Genomic DNA, 20,109 nt, shown 5'->3' on the forward strand with positions numbered 1-20,109 from the left:
GAGAGAGTGTGGGTCAGGGCTAGAGTGTGGGTCAGGGCTAGAGTGTGGGTCAGGGCTAGAGTGTGCGTCAGGGAGAGAGTGTGAGTCAGGGACAAAGTGTGAGTCAGGGAGAAAGTGTGAGACAGGGATAGTGTGAGTCAGGGAGAAAGTGTGAGTCAGGGAGAGAGTGTGTGTCAGGGAGAAAGAAAATAGGTCAGGGAGAGATTGAATAGGTCAGGGAGAGAGTGTGGGTCAGAGAGAAAGTGTGAGTGAGGGGTAAAGTGTGAGTCAGGGAGAGGATGTGAGTCAGGGAGAGAGTGAGTCAGGTAGAAAGTGTTGGTTAGGGAGAGAGTATGAGTCAGGGAGAAAGTGTGCATCAGGTAGAGACAAAATAGGTCAGGGAGAGTGTGGGTCAGAGAGAATGCGTGTCAGAGAGGGAGAGAGTGTCAGAGAGAGAGTCAGAGAGAGAGAGAGAGAGAGAAATGGTGTTAGAGACAGGGACTGAGTCAGCAAGAAGGAATGTCAGTGAGAAAGTGACAACACACTCTGTGTGTGTGAGAGAGTGGTACAGTGTATCAAAGACAGACAAAGAGTGTCTGTGTGAGAGTGTCCGTGTGAGAGGGTGTCTGTGTGTGAGTGTCTGTGTGTGAGAGTTTTTGTGTTTGAGGGTGTCTGTGTGACAGGGTGTCTGTGTGAGAGTGTCTGTGTGAGAGGGTGTCTGTGTGTGAGTGTCTGTGTGTGAGAGTGTCCGTGTGTGAGGGTGTCCGTGTGTGAGGGTGTCCGTGTGAGAGGGTGTCTGTGTGACAGTGTCCGTGCGTGAGGGTGTCCGTGTGTGAGGGTGTCCATGTGTGAGGATGTCCATGTGTGAGGATGTCCATGTGTGAGGATGTCCGTGTGAGAGGGTGTCCATGTGAGAGAGTGTCTGTTTGAGAGTGTCTGTGAGAGAGTGTCCATGTGAGAGGGTGTCCGTGTGAGGGTGTCCGTGTGAGAGAGTATTCGTGTGAGAGTATCCATGTGAGAGAGTGTCTGTGTGAGAGTGTCTGTGAGGGTGTCTGTGTGAGAAAGTGTTTGTGTAAGAGACAGCGTCTGTGTGACGATGTCTGTGGGAAAGTGTCTGTGGAACAGCGTCTGTGGCAGAGCGTCTGTGGCAGAGCGTCTGTGGCAGAGCGTCTGTGGCAGAGCGTCTGTGGCAGAGCGTCTGTGGCAGAGCGTCTGTGGCAGAGCGTCTGTGGCAGAGCGTCTGTGGGACAGCGTCAGTTGGACAGCGTCAGTTGGACAGCGTCTGTGGGAGAGCGTCTGTGAGAGGGATCTGCATTTGTTTTATTGAGGGTAGAGAGAGAGAGCATGTGTGTTTGAGAGAGAGAGAGAGAGAGAGAGGGAGGTTGACTGCCTGAAAGTCTGCATGTGTGAGAGACTTTGAAAGAGAGAGAGGGGCTGAGAGAATGAGGGCAAGAGACATCAGCCCGTTGCACAGCCACTTCACTGTGGGAATGTTGTGCCTTTATTGCGGTATGCCTTCTGTGTAAAAGCTACGAACATGGAATGGGAGGAGGGGGTCACTGCAGTCCCGCCTGTCAGCCGGCAGCAGAGGTAATGACAGCCGAATCGTCATGTGTGTAAAAAGGGCGATGCTGCAGACCAGGACGAGGATGGCAAAGGATGTATATGTGTACCGTACTGTGTATTTGACGGTCGTGCATTTATTGGTAAGCATTTAAAAATTGGACAAAACACCCAATTAGGACAACAGGAAAAATCTTTTTAGTAATAATACTGCTGTAATTTACAAGTGAAAACAGGAGCAGCTTAACTATAGCAGAAAACACCATAAAAACAAGCTCCCGCTGTCAGTCCCCACGCTGGTCCAGTTGCACCACTCCCTCCTGTGGGGAGAGTAGGGCGGAGGGATCGGTGTGGGGGACTGGCGGTGGGCTGTCGGCGGGGAGTGGGGCAGGGGATCAGTGAGAGGGCTGGTGTCGGGCTGTGTGGGGGGGGTGGGGGGGGGAGTGAGGTGGTGGGATGTGTGTGGGGACTAGTGGCAGTCTGTCAGGAGAGAGCGAGGCAGTGGGACCAGTGCGGGGACTGACAGCGGACCTCTGGGAGTCTCCCAACAGCCCACCACCAGCCCCCAGCATAGATGGGTGATATTAGTGAGCCTTCCAGTGTTGCCATTACTCACCATTCTCACCCTAATTTCAACTTTGCATATAAAACCTGGGGGAGAATTTTGAGCCATTTTCTGGGGAAAAAGTGGTTCTTATATGTGGTCAAATATGTTAAACATCACACTAGATGCCAACGCTGTTTGATACGTCCTGCCTCTATTACTCCCAGTAGCCGGCTGGCTATGTAAAATGACCACATTGGCCTAGCATTGTGCCAGCTTTGGGTCTTCTTTTCAGCAGAATTGACGGATCTCTTGTAAAAAGGCCATCATGTGAAATAGAGCGAGACGGCATGAGAGAGAGGTTGCAATTACGTGAGTGTGTGTGTGTGTGTGTGTGTGTGTGTGTGTGTGTGTGTGTGTGTGTGTGTGTGTGTGTGAGTGAGTGAGTGAGTGAGTGAGTGAGTGAGTGAGTGAGTGTGTGTGTGTGTGTGTGTGTGTGTGTGAGACTACATTGCGGGAGACTGCATGTGTGAAAGATTGCTTTATTGCTTTCAAGAGATTGTGTGTGTCTGAGGCACTTTCAGGTGGCCAATTGCCCTGCTCGTAAAGCTACATATTTTGGGAAAATGTGGCTGTGAGATGGCCGCGTGAATGTGCAGGAAGTGCCTGCAAGGTGAGTTTGGTAACCCTCCTCCGAGAGGATAATCCCCGCAGCACAGTGGCCTCCACAGCCATCCGAATGCAGCCGTTTTTAGGCGGCTGCATTCGGATGACAATCAGCTGGCCAGCGCCTGACAGCTCCTCTCCCAGTCCCCGCACTGGCGGGCAGCCAGTGCGGGCTGTCTCCACACTGTGGGACTGCTTTCGGGAGTGGGGAAAAGGGGACTAGAGCGGCCGGCGGGGGAGAAGGGGGTTGGCTGAAACAATGCCGGTACCCGACTCGAGCACCTCCTCCCCCGCTGGTGCTCTAGCCTCCTCCCCTGCCAGCCACTCCAGCCCCCGTACCCCCCCCCCCCCCCCACCGCCGGCCACTCCAGCCTCCTTCTCCCCCGCCGGCCGCTCAGCCCCCTTTCCACCCCCCACCGGCCGCTCCAGCCCTGTGAATGAGGAGAGAGTGGGGCAGCGGGATCAGTGTGGGGACATCCCGCCTGGGACCGGCTGCCCGACAGTGTGGGGACAGCCCATGCCGGCTACCTGACAGTGTGGGGACTGATTTTGTGAATGGGAAGAGGGCGGGGTAGCGGAATCAATGTAGAGATGTCCCGCACGAGACGTCCCCGTGCTGATAGCCTGTGCTGGCTGTCCCAGCTGACAGCCAGCCATCCTGAATTGACAGCCCAAGGGACACAAGCTGGAATGCGCTCAGATGCGCATTCCGGCGCAGCTGTCCTTTCAGATGGCCAGCGCTGCATTTTCAAGGCTGCCACCTGAACTGCAATTTAAAGGACCACTTCTGCTTCTTCAGGCACATTCTTAGCGGGGAATGCACCTGAAAAAGCCTTGTATGAGAACATGCATGAGGGAGAGTGTGTGTGAGAGAGAGAAAAGCCAGGTGGCCAGAATACCCAAATGTAAAGCTGCCTAAAATACCCAAATGTGGCTGTCAGGAGGAGGCCACCTGAAAGCGGAAATCACGTCCCTGAGGAGCACTTACTCAACCCACCTCGGGGAGGAATATTCTCCACTTCTGAGCACTCCCCCTAGGCATTTGAGAGCAGTAAGGCAGGCTAGCAGCTTTTAGGTGCCTAGCAGGGGGCAGGCTGATGACAGTCAGCCAGTGACCCAACTCTCAGCGCCTGACAGCCCCCTCCCCTCTGCCTGACAGCCCCCTGGTGCAGGACTACAGGGCTGGGGTGGCCTGCGTGGGACTTTGGGCCCCGTAGGCCTGTGCTGGCCGCTGAAGCCCCGTAGTCCCGCACTGAGGGGGGCTGTCAGGCACAGGGAGGAGGGCTGTCAGGTGGCTGCCCCTGCCCTGACTCAGGAGCTGGCATTTGCTCTGCAGCACCTCTCCCTGCTGTGGACCTTTCAGGTGGCAGAACACCGTCTTCAGTGCTGCCACCTGAACATCCCTTCGCAGACACCTGCAGCTGGCTCCAGAGCCGCCTTCTCCTGGCAATTCCAACCTGAAAGTGGCTATAAACTGGTTTTAAGTGACAGTGTGTGTGTGTGTGTGTGTGTGTGTGTGTGTGTGTGTGTGTGTGTGTGTGTGTGTGTGTGTGTGTGTGTGTGTGTGTGTGTGTGTGTGTGAGAGATTATGCATGGGAGACAGATTGAGAGAGAATGTGTATGGGAGAGAGGGATTGAGGGAGAATCAGAATTTTTTGGTCAACAACATGTCATTGTTCATACATTGTTTTGTGGCAGCATTACAGGTGCAAAATTGCCATAAATTACATTTTTTTAATAAATAAATTGCTGCAAAAGAAGAGAAAGAAAGTGAGGTAGTGACTGTGGTTCATTATCCACTCAGAAATCTGATGACTGAGGAGAAGCTGCTGCTTTTGTATCACTAGTGTTCGTCTTCAGGTCCCTCCTGAGGGTAGCAGTGTGAAGAGGGCATGGCCTGAGAGAGACTGGGTGGGAGAGAGAAATTGAGAGAGCGAGAGAGATCAAGAGTATGTGAGAGAGAGGTCAAGAGAAACTGTATGTGGGAGAAAGGGATTGAGAGAGACTGTGTGGGAGAAGAGGATCTCTCACCATTCCTGTCTCTCTGCCTTTCCCTCTTTACATCCCTCTCCCTCTCCACTCCTATCTCTCTCTCCCATATGTGCCTTTCTCTCCATCTCCCTCTCCCACTCCATCCCTATCCCTCTATTCTCTCCATCCTTATCTCTTTCTCCTTTCCTCTGCTCTTTCCATCCATCCATGCCTCTCTCTTTCCATCACTCTTTTATCTCTCCATTCCATGTCTCTTCACCTTCCCTATGTCCTCTCTCTGTCTCTCTATCCCTGTTCTTCTGTCTCCATCATCTCTCCATCTCCACCTCTCTCCACCACTGTCCCTCTCTATCTCCCCATCCTCATCTGTCACCATCACTGTCCCTCTCTCTATCCCTGCCTTGCACTCTCTCTTTTCATCCCCATCTTCTTCCCATCACTCTCTCTCTGTCAGTCAATCTCCATCCAGCTCTCTCCATCCAGACTGTCTCCATTCTTCTCTCTCCCTCCCTGCATAAACAGTTCTCTCCATCTTCATCTATTTTCTCACCATTTCCATTTCCCTCCTCTCCAATCCCCCTTATCCATCACTTTCCACCTCCATTGATGCCTCTCCACCCCATCTTTCTCTCCCTCTCTCTACATCCCTATCACCTCAGCCCCCTCCATCCCTCACTCTATCTCCATTCCTTCTCTCTCTAATGCTCTCCCTCTCTCCATCCACCTCCCTGTCTTTTTTTCCCACTCTCTCTCCCAATCACTCTCACTCCAACTCCATTCCTCCCTCAACTCTAGTTCCACCTTTCTGTATCTCTCTCACCCTCAGTGTCCCTATCTCTTTCCACCACTACCTCCTCTCACTCCTTTGTTGTCTATCTCCTCCTCCATCCCCTCTTTTACCAGTGCCTCACTGTCCATCTCTCTCTCTCTGGGCTTCTCTCTCCATCACTGCCTCTCTTCACCAATGCCATTCCATTTCTCTATATCTATTTCAATCCCCTTCTCTCTTTCCTCTCCATCCCCTTTCTATCTCCACCTTTCTCTCCACATCTCTCTTCATTCCTCTTTCTCTTTCCAATCTTATCTATTTCTCCATTTCTCTCTCTCTATCCCCCCTCTCTACATTGCCATCTCTTTCTCTCCATCATAATATCTCCATCCCTTTGTCTCCCCATTATCTCTCCCTCTCTCTTTATCCCTTTCTCCCTGTCCATTTGCATGTTCTCTCTCTCTCTCTCTCTCTAGCCCTCTTTTCTCTATCTGTCACTCGCTCTCACCATCCATCTACATCCGAGTTCCCCTCTGTCTTTCCTTGCTGCCTTTCTCTCTGCCTCTCCAGTCCTGTCTCTCCCTTGCAATTTATCGCTCTTACTCTCCCCTTGCTTTCTCCATTTCCTTCCTGTTCTCTATTCCTTTCTATTTTCATCCATCCCTCTCTCTCTCTCTCTCCATCCCCACCTGTCTCTGCCCCTCACTCCCTCTCTATGACCGCCTCTCTTGTTTCTCTGTCCCTGTTCCTCTCTCTCCATCTATCTCCAACTCTCAATCAGAATCTTTCTCTCTCCCTCTCTCTTGCTATCTCCATCCCTTTCTATCACAGCTTCTCACTCTGCATCCTCACCTCTCTTCATCACTGTCTCTCTCTGTCCCTACCTTGTGGTCTCTCTTTTCATCCCCTCTCCATCACCACCTCTCTCTTTATCCCTGTCTATCTCCATCCATCTCTCTCCATCCCTGACTCTCTTTCCATCCTTGCCTCTCTCTCTATCCATCTCCTCTTTCTCCAATCCCCTTTCAATATCCATCTCTATCCATCCCTCTCTCTATCTGGCTCTCCTCCATCCCCATCTTTCTCTCCATCTCTATCCCTAGCATCCCAGCCTCTTCACTCTCTCCATCCCTCTTTATCTCCATTCCTTGCCTCCTTCTCTCCATCCATCTTCTTCCCTTTCTCCATCCACCTCCGTCTGTCATCTATTTTCCCACTGTCTCTCTCTCTCCCAATCTCTTGGCATTTCCGTACCTCCCCCTCTCTAGCTCTGCCTCTCTCTATATCTTGCACCCCCTCTCCTTCAGCATGTCCCCGTCTCTCTCCCCCTCACTCCTTCGCTGACTTTCTCTTCCTCCACCTCCCTCTTCCTAGTTGTCTCACAGTCCATCCACCTCTCTCTCTATCCCTGTGACTGTCCCCATTCCCATCTCTCTCCCTGCCTCTATCCATCACACCCTCTTCATTATTACCATTCAATTTCTGTTTATCTATCTCAATCCTCTTCTCTCTTTCCAACACCCCCTCTCTCTCCATCCCTGTCTCTTTCTCCATCCTTCTCTCCATTGCCCTTTTCTTTCCAACTGCTACCTGTCTCTCCACCTCCCCTCTCCATTTCCATCACTTTCTCTCCATCCCCCTTTCTATCTCCCCATCAGTCTTTAATTTTTCTCCCTGTCCATCATCATTGTTCCCACCTCTCTAGCCGTCTCTATCCCTCTCTCTCTCTCTCACACACACTTTCCCTGTTTCCCTCTCTCTCTCTCTCCATCGCAGTTCCATCTCTGTCTTTCCAAGCCATTTCTCTCTCTTTATCTCCAGCTTTGTCTCTCCCTCACACTCCATCAGTCTCTGCATCCCACTCTCTCCATTCCCAGCTCCTTCACATCCTCCAGCCCTGCCACACTCTATCCAACAACCTCTCTCACCATCTATCATTTAATCACTCCGTCAATTCATCTGCTGTCTCCATCTCTCTCAAACCTCTTTCTCTCCATTCCTGACTCACTCTCCATCCCTGACCTTTCCATCTGTCTCTCTCTATATCAATCCCCTTCTCACTCTCTCTCACTCTGTCTCCCTCTCCCCATCCCTGTCTCTCCTTCCTCTGTCACCATCTCTTTCTCTCTCCATCCTGGTCTGTTTCTCTCTCTCTCCATCCTCATCTATTTCCCTCTCTATCTCAATCCCCATCACTCCCCATCTTGGTATCTCCCTACATCCCTGTTTCTTTCCCCATCCATCTCTCTTTCTCTCACTCTTACTCCATCCCCATCTCTTTCCATTCCTCCCATCGTCACTGTGCTCTGTGTATACATCTATCCTGCCATTCATTACTCAATCACTAAATCCATCCATATTCCCGTCTCACTCTCCAGCCCTATCACTTTATCTCCATCTCTTTCTCTCTACACCCCTGTCACTCCATTGCTCTCTCTATCTTTTTGAGGTCCACAAAGTGGTCAATATTGATCCCCAGGGATTGATGAGACCATCCAAGTGGTCGAAAGAGGGGTTGATAACACTGCGGAGGTCGATAACATGGCGGGGGGAGGGGGGTGTTTGATTTAAAATGACACCTATAGCAGTGTCAGCCAAGATCTATATACTGTAGTTGAGAGAGAACAGGAGGACGGAAAGAGATATGAGGTATGTCCAGCGCCACCACCACCACCATCCTCCCCCCCACCAACCTACAAAAAAGGAGGACATGCAGGGTCAGCGTCAAAAACTCGCTCAGCGGGCAGAGGCAGGGGGGGTGGGGGGGGAGGCTTACCTGCCATGAACCTTCGTGCGCTGCCGTCACACATCCCCCTCATCATGCATGCAACAGCCGGCACTCGCGTATATGCGCGAGAAGAAACATGGCCACACACAGTCTACACCCTCAAATGGAAGACAAAGTAACATCCGGTTCAGGTGGTTCTGGACTGAAGACTGAGGGCTCAAAAGCCGGACTGTCTGACCCAAAACCGGACATCTTTCCCCCCCTATCCAGCACCGCCACCACCCCCTCCTACCCCCAGACCAGTGCCCCCCACCCCCGTCCAGTGCCAGGATTCCTTGGCTGGGGGGTGTTTGAGGGACCTCAAACTTTTGTCTCTGTCTGTCTGTCTGTCTGTCTCTCTCTCCATATTTCATTCCATCTATCACTGCCTCACTCTATCCATCTCCCTAGCCATCTCTCCATTTCTATCCCTCTTAACCCATCTCTCTCTCCATCCATCCTCATCTGTCTCTCACCATCATTGTCTTTCTCTTAAAACCCCTTTCTCTCTCCAGCTCTCTCTCTCCATCCCTCTCTCTCCCTATCTCTGGCTCTCTCAATCAATCTCCCTCTCAATCCTTCACTCTCTCTATCTCTGACTCTCTCTGTTTTTCTCTCTCAAACCATTTCCACTTTTAGCCTTCTTTCAACCCTCTTCATCCCTTTCTCTCCCCATCCACCTTTCTCCCTATCCATTTCTGTAAATATCCATCCATCTTTCTATCTGTCTCTCCATCCCATCTCCCTTCCTGTCATCTGCTACATCTGTGCCTGCCTCATCATCTTCTTTTCACTCCCCAACTCTGTCTTCTTTCTCTATCCCTGTCTCTCTCTCTCTATCCCTTTCCCTCTCTCCATCTTCATCTCTCTCCATCACCATCACTCTCCATCCCCCTCTCACTCTCCATTCCTGCCTCTGTCTCTCTCTCAAGCCCTTTTGAGCCCTCCATCTCTCTTCAACCCTGTCTTTCCCTCCATCCATCTTTCTCCCTAACCATCTCTTTCTCACCATCCATCTTTCTATCCTTTCCTCCATCCCCATCTCCATCCCTGTCATACTCTACATCTGTATCTCCCTCTCACCATCTTCCCACTGTTAATCTCTCTTCCTTTTCTCTCTCCATCCGTCTCTCCATCCCAGTCTCTCTCTCCATCTGTCTCCATTTCCCTTCTTGCTCCATCTGTCTCTCTCTATCACCATCCTCTCTCTGTCTCTCCCACTTCAGCTCTTTCTTGATCCATCTTTCCTTCTCTATTTCTTTCTCCATCTCTCTCCAATTCTATCTCCATCCCATTTTCTCCCTCCACCCTTTCTTCTCTCCTAACTCTGTCTGACCCTCTCCATCCCCTTTTTTCATTCTGCATCATCTTCCCTCTACCTCTGTTTCTCCAGCCCCAACTTTCTCCATTTTTCTCTCTCTTTCAACCCTCTCCATCCCCTTTATCACAGTCTTTCTCCAAATCTGGCTTCCCTCTCTCTTTCCTTCCTCATCTTTTTTTCCATCTCCCTCTCTTTTCATCCCTTTTATCAATCTCTAGATTTCTCTATGGCCATTCTTTCCCATCATTCCACTCTCCATCTTCTCACTCCATCCTTCGCAAATACCATTCATATACAGTACCTCTCACTATCTCTCTCCACCCCCATCACTACCATTATCCCTGTCCCTCTCTGTCCATTCACAGCTCACTCTCCCCCTCTCATACACTGCATCCCCATCTCTCTCCATCCCAGTCTCCATTTCCATCTTCTCTATCCATCCATGACTCTCACCACCCATTTCTCACTCTATCCATCTCTATTCTTGTCTCCATCCCCATCACTCTATTTCCATCTGTGTCTCTGCACCCAGTTCCTCTCTCCATCTCCCCTCCCTCTCTTTTTCCATCTCTCTCACACTCCCTCTCTTCATCCATCACCATCTCCTTCTGCCATCTCTGCTTCTTTCTCTCCATCAATCTCTCTCCACCTTTCTCTATCCTGTCTTCTATCTCTCCAATTCCATCTTTCTCAATCCTTTCTAGCCCTTTCTCTATTCTGTCTTCTATCTCTCCATTTCCATCTTTCTCAATCCTTTCTAGCCCTGTATCTCCTCTGTGTCTTTCTCTCTACAATCCCTCTCTCACACCATCCCTCTCTAACCATCTATCTCTCTCACTCCATCCATCTCACTCCATCCATCTCTCTCCATTTTCATCTCTTAAGCACTCTCTGTCCCCTTTTCTTCCTCCATCCAATATTTCTCCATCCCTGTTTCTTTCTATCCATACAGTCTTTATCTCCATTCCTGTTTTTCTTTTTCAATTCATGTCTCTCTTCATCCCTCTCTCTCACCATCACTGAGTCTCTCCCTCTATCCCTTTTTCTCAATTCCTCATTCTCTCTCTAACCTGTATCTCTCTCTAAATCCAATCTCTCTCCATTAGTGCCTCTCTCCATCTGTCTCTCATACACCATCTCACTTTTGAGCCTTATCTCTCTTTCAACCCTCTCTCCAATTCTATCCTTCTTTCTCCCTATTCATCTCTTTCACTCTGTCCATCTTTCTATTTCTCCATCCCATCTCCATCATTGCCACTCTCTGTTTCTACCTCTCTGTCTCCCCCTCTCTCAATCCCTTTCCCTCTCTCCCTGCTCCTGTCTCCTTCTATTCAACTCGCTCTCTCTATTCCTTTCACCCACTTACTCCATATCTCTATCCCCATCTCGTTCTCTCTATCCATCTCACGCTAGCTGTCTTTCTCAATCCATCCTCTCTTCTCCATCCCCTGCTCCATCTCTCTCCAATCTTGTTTATATCTCCCTTCCCCATCCCTGTCTCACCCTCTCCATCCCTTTTTTTCACACTGAATCATTGACTGTCTCCCTTTCTCTTTTCAGCCCCATCACTTTCCACTCTCTTTGCATCCCTGTCTCTCTCTCTCTCCCGACATTTGACTCTCTTTCCCTCTTTCAATCCCTATCGCTCGCTATCCCATCTCTCTCTCTCTCCATTCTTGTCTCTCATTCTCCATCCCCATCTATCTCTCCAGCCCCCTCTCCCTCATTCTCAACCATCTCCATCCCTTTATCACTCTTTCTTTCTCCATCTCCTCTCTCCATTCCTTTCTCTCTTTCTAGCTCTCCTTCCCCATTTTTCTGGCTCCATCCCTCTTTCCATCTTCCTTTCTCTCCAGCTCTTTATCACAATCTCCCTACATCTGTTCTTTTTCTCCATCCCACTCTGAATCCATCTTTCTCACTCCATTATTCATTCTCGTCATCATCTATCTTTCTCTCTCCCCATACCATCATTTTCCATCCCTGTCCCTCTCCAACTCACTCTCTATCCTTGTCCTTCTCTATTTTTCTCCAAATTCATCTCTCTCCATCATGCCTCTCTCTCGCAACATCCCAGGTCTCTCTCCTTCTCTATCTTTGTTCCATCCCTCTTTCAATCTCTCTCTCTCTATTACTCTCTCCATCCAATTTTTTTCATCCATCTCTCATCTCCCACTCTCTCCACCCATTTTTCTCTTAACTCTCTCCATGCCTATCTGTCTTCCTCTAATCCCATCTCTCTATCTCCCTACACCCATTTCTCTCTCCATGACTCTATTCCCATTCTCTCTCTCTCACACTCTGTTTCCCATCTCTCTTTTTCCGTCCTCCATCCACCTCTCTTGCCATCTATTTCTCAATCACTCCATTCATCTCTATTCCAGTCTCACTCTCTGTCCCCATCACTGGATCTCCATCTCTCTCCTTCCACTAGTCTTTCTCCACGCCATCCAACTCTCTATCCCTATCTCTCTCCCTCCATCCCTGTTTTCTTTCTCCATCTTTGCCTCTTTCTCCAGCCATCCCTTTCTGCATCCATCCCCCTCTCCATCCACCCATTTCTCGATTCCATCTCTCTGCATCTCTATTCCTATCTTTCTCTCATCTCATCTCTCTCTCCACCCCTTCCCTGTCCATCTCTCCCATCCACCCCCACTCTCTCTCTCCACGTTTCCCTCTCCATCTCTCCATTCCTGTCCTTCTCCTTCTCTTCCCTCCCTGCCTCCCTCAATCTCCATCCCCACACCCACCCTTCAGGTTGCCGGTTTCTTTCTCACGCTCGTTATTCTCTCCAACCCTCTGTATTTCTCCCTTCCATTGTTTCTCTCAATACCCCCAACCCTTGACTGATCGGTTGATCGAATTCTCTGTCTCTCCAAGCAGAAATATAAAATCTCTTCCTCACTTACCGCCCCCTCCCCCTCCGGACATTCAATGGCTGGCCACATCGCCCAGAATGCTCTGCGCGTCAGCAAGCAGCCGATCCATGGCGTGCATGTGCGCGGGGGGTCGGGGGCGGGGTAAGCGGTGGGGAGGGGTCGCCAGGCTTGGGGGATGGGCCCGTCCGCTCTGGCCAGGCCGGCAACGGACACTGCTGCCGGTGGATGGAAGCCGTCGCTCGGGTGAGCCGGCGGCCGGGGAGCGGGTGGGAGCCGGTCAGCGGGGCCTAGTGTCGGCCCTGCAGCGGGCGGGCGGTCGGGGGACGAGGCCCCAGTCATGGCCCGGCCGAACAAAGGCCTCCCTGGACTAGGGCAGCCGAGGGAGGGAGCGCAGGCCGGGGTGGGGCGGAGGGAGCGCCCCTCGGAGAGCGAGAGGGAGCGCCTCCCGGCGGGGAGGTTATCTGTCGGTGGGTGAGGACAAGATAATGTGCCCACAGCTACCCCCCCCCCCACACCCTGCCCATCTCCGCTGTAGAGGGAGCCTCCCCCCATCTCAGGGATAGAGGGAGCCTCCCCCCGTCTCAGGGGTAGAGGGAGCCTCCCCCCGTCTCAGGGGTAGAGGGAGCCTCCCTGTCTCTGGGGTAGAGGGAGCCTCCCCCTGTTTCCGGGGTAGAGGAAGCCTCCCCATCTCTCTCCGGGGTAGAGGGAGCCTCCCCCATCTCTCTCCAGGGTAGAGGGAGCCTCCCCCATCTCTCTCTGGGGTAGAGGGAGCCTCCCCCATCTCTCTCCAGGGTAGAGGGAGCCTCCCCATCTCTGGGGTAGAGGGAGCTTCCCCATCTCTCTCCATGGTAGAGGGAGCCTCTCCCCATCTCCGGGGTAGAGGGAGCCTCTCCCCGTCTCCGGGGTAGAGGGAGCCTCTCCCCGTCTCCGGGGTAGAGGGAGCCTCTCCCCGTCTCCGGGGTAGAGGGAGCCTCTCCCCGTCTCCGGGGTAGAGGGAGCCTCTCCCCGTCTCCGGGGTAGAGGGAGCCTTCCTGTCTCTCTCTGGGGTAGAGGAGCCTCCCCCCATCTCTATCTGGGGTAGAAGGACCCCCCTTCTGGATCGAGGGAGCCCCCTCCACATGATAGAGAGACCCATTACCATCCCCAACTCCATACCTAGCCCTTTGGGAGAGACCCTTTCACCTCCCTCCTTCCCAATGGCATAGGATGGAGTCATCCTTGCTCCCCTCACCCTCTGGGAATAGAGACTCTTGACCTCACCCATGATAAAGTGAGATGCATCACTCCCCTCATCCAGGATAAAGGCTCTGAGGCTTTTACCCACCCACTGGGATACAAGCTGAAAGGTACTTCCACTTCATTCATTCAGGATACAGGGATAGATCCTAACTGCAAAAGGGATCCAGACCCTTCCCATCACCCCCCACCCTTCCGTACCATAGTTTGAGGGAGAGGACCATTCCACCCATGGGATCGAGGGAGAGAACCATTCCATCATTGGGATCTAGGGAGAGGATTGAGCGATAGACACCCTTTCACAGCACCCCCCTCCGCCATCCTGAAAGAGAGAGAGAATGGTGCCCCATGTTATAAAGACCCTTCCTCCTCCCGGATAGAGGGAGAGATCTGCCACCCACCTCTGGGATAGAGTCCCTGAGATAGAGGGAGAGATCTACCACCCACCCCTGGGATAGAGGGAGAGATCTGCCACCCACCTCTGGGATAGAGAGCCTGAGATAGAGGGAGAGATCTACCACCCACCCCTGGGATAGAGGGAGAGAGACCCTGGGCCAGAGGGAGAGAGGATGGAGACCAGCCCCTATCTCAAACTGGAATAGAGAGAAACAATTACCCCCCCCCCCCAAAGCAGGGATAGAGGGAGAGAATTCCCTGTCCTGGGATAGCAGGAAAGAGACCTTTCCCATCTCCATGCACAGGAGGGAGACCCTTCACACTGGACAGAGAGAGGAATACGTTCCCCTGCTTCCCCCCAGGATACAAGAAGAGGGACACTTCCCCCACCCCGGGATAGAGATTGATCCTTCGTCCTGCTCCATCCCCTGGGATATAAGGAGAGTGACCATTTCCACCCCTTAGGAAGATAGGGAGAGTCCCTTCACCCCGGCATAGAGAGAGAACCCTACGTCCCAGGATGGAGATGCTTCTTCTCTCCCAATCCCCCTGCCCTGGGAGAGAGAGAGAGAGAGAGGGAGGGAGTCCATTCCTCCCCTTCAGTATTGAGGGAGGGAGGGAGGGGAAGGGGGAGACCTTCCACAACCTCTTCCCCAATAGGAGAGAGAGAGAGAGACGGTCTGAGAAACCATTTCCTCATGGGTAGAGAGACCCTTCTCCATGGGAAAGAGGAGGAGCATTCCACCCCCACCCCCTCAGGATAGAGACATAATCCCCATTGGATAGAGGGAGAGAATTCCTTTCCTCCCACACCCAGACAGAGATTTCCAGCTTTGAAGGAGATTAAACTCCAACCCCCCCACCCCTAGGATACAGAGAGAGAGACCCTCACCTCCACCCCACACCAGTCAGTAGGGTACAGAGAGAGACCCTCACCTCCCCCTCCCATCCTTAGGATAGATTGTTAGAGAGAGAGATCCTCATCTATTCCTTAACCACCCTAGGATAAAGAGGGAGAGAGACCCTTCCTCTGAGAAGACTGCCCCAATCCCTGGGTAGAGAGAGACTTTTCATTCTTTCCCGTGCCCCCCCCCCAAAACTGGGTTAGAGGGTAAGATTCTTCCCACCGGTATAAAGAGGGAGAGGAGAGACCATTCTCTCCCCCCACTCCCCCAGATAGAGGGAGAGAGACCCTTCGGCCACTGGGGTAGAGGGAGGGAGACTTTTCCACTCCACCCTGAATGGAGGGAGAGATCTTAGCGCCAGCCCATGATAGAGGGAGTGCTACCCTTCCTCCAGTATAGATGGAGAGAGATCTTTTTGCTCCCGCATCCCACCCCTACCCCCAAATCTGGTATAGTGAGAGAGAACCAGAGAACTAGCCCCCTCTGGAATAGAGTGATACCCTCCCCACCCCACCCACTAGAAATAGGAAGAATATGCTCAAGATGGCAGTGGATGACACCTGCTCCCCACTGTACCAGAGACAGCTACCAGATGGGGCATTAGTACTGACAACCCCACCCACTTCCCCACAGGACCCTTGCCCCGAGGGAGAGAAGGGCTGGATCTGATCCTGATTCACACCACTTCGAGTGATCACTACACTCTTCAATTGGAGAGAGCGAGAAGGAGTGGTGAGTCTGAGAGGCAGCAGGGAGGGAGCTCAGTGCTGTGGCAGGGATGGTGGGAGCGCGGCGCTAGGACAGGGGCGGTGCGGGAGCGTGTGGCAGGGACGGCGCGGGGCTGGGGCAGGGACGGCACGGGAGCGCGGGGCTGGGATGGCGCGGGAGCGCGGGGCTGGGGCGGCGCGGGGCTGGGGCGGCGCGGGGCCGGGGCCAGGGCGGTGCGGGGCAGGGACGGCGCGGGAGTGTGGGGCTGGGGTGGTGTGGGAGTCTGGTGCCAGGGCAGAGACGGTGAGGGAGCTGCATGTTGGGCCACAGATGGTGAGGGAGCTCCATGCTGTGGGGGCAGGGACAATATGGGAGCTCTGTAACAGGGATGGGGTGGTGAGGGAGAGTGGGGCAGTAGCGGTGGGGGAACTCCGCGCCGGGGCTGAGTCAGTAGTGGAACTCCACTCCAGGGCAGGGTCGGTAGGGGAGCTCCATGCCAGGGCACAGGCGGTGGTGGGAGCTCTGTGTCTTGGGAGTGCTGATGCCGGTGCTCAGTGTGAGGGGAAGGGAGGTGAGGAAGTACTGCACTTGCAAGGACTGGCAGTGTGGGACCTCCATGCTTCGGAAGGGGAAATGAGGGAGCTCTGCACCGGGGGAAAGAGAGGTGAGGGAGTTCCATTCAGGGGAGGAACAGAGGAAGCTCTACACTGGAGACAGTGCGTGAGGGAGAGGTGGTGGGGAGGTGTTAAGGAAATAGGCAGAGGGGCATTCCCATCCTCCATCTCTCACACCTCTGCCTCTCTCCAACCCCTCTCACCCCCTCCCCCTCAGGAATGTCATCTCCACGGACCCCCAAGATCGGGTCAGAGGGGGCCGAACCACTGACCCCCAGCATGGACGGATCACCAGCGTCAGGCCAGCCCTTGGCCCCCGGGACCCCTGAGACCTTTGTGTTGGGGGAAGAGCCTGGTCAGGACCCTGGGGCCCCTGAGGAGGAGGGAACTGAGACCCCTGCGCCGGGGGAGGGACCTGGCCGGGACCCCGGGGCCCCTGAGGAGGAGAGAGCTGAGACCCCTGCGCCGGGGGAGGGACTTGTCCGGGACCCTGGGCCCCCTGAGGAGGAGGGAGCTGAAACGCCTGCGCTAGGGGATGGACCTGGACGGGACCCCGAGGCCCCTGAGGAGGGCGAAGCTGAGACCCCCGCTCTGGGGGAGGGACCTGGCTGGGATCCTGGGACCCCTGAGGAAGGGGCAGCCGAGTTCCCCGCGCTGGGGGAGGGGCCCGACGGAGATCTCAGGCCCCCTGAGGATGGAGAAGCCAAGACCCCCAATGGGGAGGGGGAGGTGGGAGCGAAGCGCCAGCGCCGCCCCAATCGCTTCCCCTGCCCGGAGTGTGGCAAGGGCTTCGCCTGCCCTTCCCACCTGGAGCGCCATCTGCGCACGCACACGGGTGAGCGGCCTTTCGAGTGCGCCGTGTGCGGGAAGACGTTCGCCACGCTCAGTCACCTGGCGCTGCACCGACCCCGGCACGGCGCACCCCGCCCTTTCGAGTGCGCTGTGTGCGGTCGCTGCTACCCCACCTACTCCGAGTTGTCATCGCACCAACGCTTTCACAGCGGCCGCCGCCCCTACCCCTGCCAGCTCTGCCCCAAGCGCTTCTACACCTCCAGTGAGCTGCGGGCGCACCAGCTGGCCCACACGGGCGAGCGGCCGCATCCCTGCACCGCCTGCGGCAAGCGCTTCGGCCGGTTGGGCCACCTGCTGGAGCACCAGCGCACCCACACAGGCGAGCGCCCTTTCGAGTGCCCGCTCTGCGCCAAGCGCTTCCACTCCAGCAGTAACCTGACCCGGCACCGGCGCTTCCACAGCGGCGAGCGTCCCTTCGGCTGCGGCGAGTGCGCCAAGCGCTTCTTCACCTCGGGGGACCTGCGCCGGCACCAGCAGACGCACGGTGGCGAGCGCCCCTTCTGCTGCAGCGAGTGCTCCCGCCGCTTCTACCGCTCTGGCGATTTGGTCAAGCACCAGCGCACCCATGGCGCCGAACGGCCTCATGGCTGTGCAGCCTGCGGCAAGCGCTTCTGCACGGGCAGCGAGCTGAAGATCCATGCCCGCTTCCACTCGGGCGAGCGCCCCTTCCCCTGCGCCCAGTGCCCCAAGCGCTTCTACACGGCCAGCGAGCTGCGGGTGCACGGGCGCACTCACACCGGCGAGCGCCCCTACTGCTGCCCGCTCTGCGGCAAGGCCTTCTACCGCTCCGGTGACCTCTCGAAGCACCGGCGCACCCACACCGGCATCAAGCCCTTCGCCTGTGCCCAATGCCCCAAGCGCTACTACACCTCCAGCGAGCTGGGCGTGCACGGGCGCACCCACACGGGTGAGAAGCCCTTCCGCTGCCAGCTCTGCGCCAAGGGATTCTACACCGCCAGCGTGTTGGCAAAACACCGGCTAACGCATGCCGCGACGCCCGCCGGCCTCTTCCAGTGCCGGCTTTGCCCGCAGCGCTGCCCCAGTGCAGCCCGGCTTCGCCTGCACGAGCGCCAACACGCTGGTGAGCCCGCCTTCCAGTGCGGCGTGTGCCAGCGCCGCTTCTACACCGCCGGCGGCCTCAGCAAGCACCAAAACGTGCACGGGCCCGAGGCCGCGCTGGCCGACCAGCTGGCTCGTGCAGCCAGCGCACGGCTGGCGCAGGCCAGGGCCCAAGAGCTGGCGCAGGCGGGCGAACAGTCCCGGCGGGCCTGGGGCGATCAGGCAGCGCCTGGCGCCCCCGCCCTCTTCGAGTGTGGCATGTGTAAGCGGGGCTTTGGCTCGTGGGCTGAGCTGCTGGCGCACCAGCCACAGCACGAGGGCGAGAGGGCGGTGCAGTGCGCCACCTGCCGCCAGCTCTTCGTGGCGCCGGCGGGGGTCCAGGGGTCCGCCGGCGAACTGGATGACCCTCACTGCCCGCTCTGCCGGGGGCACCTGGCCAGCTTCGACATCGGCGGCTTCGGCCTCGGTGTTGCCAACTTCGAGCTCTGCCTCCAGGGCTCCTTCCCCACCTCTGGGAGCTGGGAGGGTCCGGCCACAGCTGATCTGTGTGGGCAGGGGGCTCTCCCCCAGGCTTCCCCGTGGCAGGGTGGGGGAGGGCCTGGCGGGCAATAGGGAGGGGAGGGACGCCCACGGGGCGGAGAAGGGTTAGCCCGCAGGGCGGGGACAGATTGATGGAGAGAGGGAACCGGGTAGGAGAGAGAGAGAGAATGGGGGAGGGATAGAGAATGAAAGAGTATGGGGGAGGGATGGAAAGGGAGGGCAAGAAAGAATTGGGAAAGTGAGTGAGTGTGGGGAGAGAATGAGGGGAGAACAGGAGAAGGTTGGGACAAGGGAAGTTGGGGAGTGAATGGGGCAGAGAGACTGAATTAGAGAGACAGGTAGAATGAAATAAGGTGGCGAGGAACTGGGGGAGAACGGCACAAAGAGAGGGAGTGTGGTGGTGAGGGGTTCGGGCTGGCAGCAACTATAATCAACTTTGTTAAGTGAATGCTTCCGTCTTCCCTCCCCCCCCCCCTCCCCGTCCTCAACACCACCGCCCCACCCCTGACTTGCCCCAACTAGTCCTCACCCTCTGCCCAGCCCCCTCATTCCCTGGCGGAGGTCTCTGAGCCCATCCCACACAGGAAACAGGCAGCCCCAGACCGGTGGACCACGAGAACTTCTTCCGCCGATCAGCCGAGCTGTTGCTTCTCCTCTGTACAATGTGAATTAAAGTGGACGATCATGAACCGAAACTTGGAGTGGCTGGTTCTGTGGGGAAGGGGAGCTCACTGAGGAACAGCCCTCAAGCAGAGATGACGGGATCAAGTTACACATATCCAAGTCTGCTGAGTTGCGAGGTGGGGTCGGGTCAACACACGCAAGGCTGGAGGAGGGATTGGGTAGCAGTGAAGGGATGGGTCTTTGAGGCTTTGGCTCGAGAGGTTGAGGACGAGCATGCTGGACTAAAGGTAAGACATTCACAATTAATTTAATAAGGTGAGGAGAAGGAGGAAGGATGAGAGTGAGGGCAGTTTTCTACTCTTGTCACATGTGGGAAGTCATGGAGTCTTCACGTCTCCCGAATGTCCACGTGTCCACAAAGTGTCTAAGGGACGAGTCAGGGAACTTGAGCTGCAACTCGATTACCTCACTCTGGTTAGGGAGAATGAGGCTATTGTAGACAAGAACTACGGGCAGGTGGCCGCATAGAGGCCACGGGAGGAGGGGCAGTGGGTTACCGTTAGGAGGAGAAAAGGGAGAGGTCAGGTTCATGTGCAAGCACCTGAGTCTGTAATCTTCAGAAATCAGTACTGCCACTTAAGTACTGAGGAGGGGGATATGGTGGACAGAGGTGTGGTGTCAACCTCTGTGACCCA

General features: G+C 55.0%; 1 protein-coding gene across 1 annotated transcript; it reads left to right on the forward strand.

Annotated features, from left to right (window-relative positions):
• The first annotated feature begins 3,680 nt into the window (after nt 1-3,680).
• LOC138765516 (zinc finger protein 271-like) lies at nt 3,681-19,485 on the forward strand. The gene is made up of 6 exons (XM_069942544.1): nt 3,681-3,803; nt 3,912-4,244; nt 7,963-8,045; nt 12,485-12,723; nt 15,651-15,749; nt 16,557-19,485. The coding sequence occupies exons 1-6, from the start codon at nt 3,681-3,683 to the stop codon at nt 18,860-18,862; spliced, it is 3,183 nt and encodes a 1,060-aa protein (XP_069798645.1). The 3' UTR covers nt 18,863-19,485.
• Nucleotides 19,486-20,109: the final 624 nt, after the last annotated feature.

Source organism: Narcine bancroftii, chromosome 5 (genome assembly GCF_036971445.1).
Source record: "Narcine bancroftii isolate sNarBan1 chromosome 5, sNarBan1.hap1, whole genome shotgun sequence".
Classification (NCBI taxonomy): Eukaryota; Metazoa; Chordata; class Chondrichthyes; order Torpediniformes; family Narcinidae; genus Narcine; species Narcine bancroftii.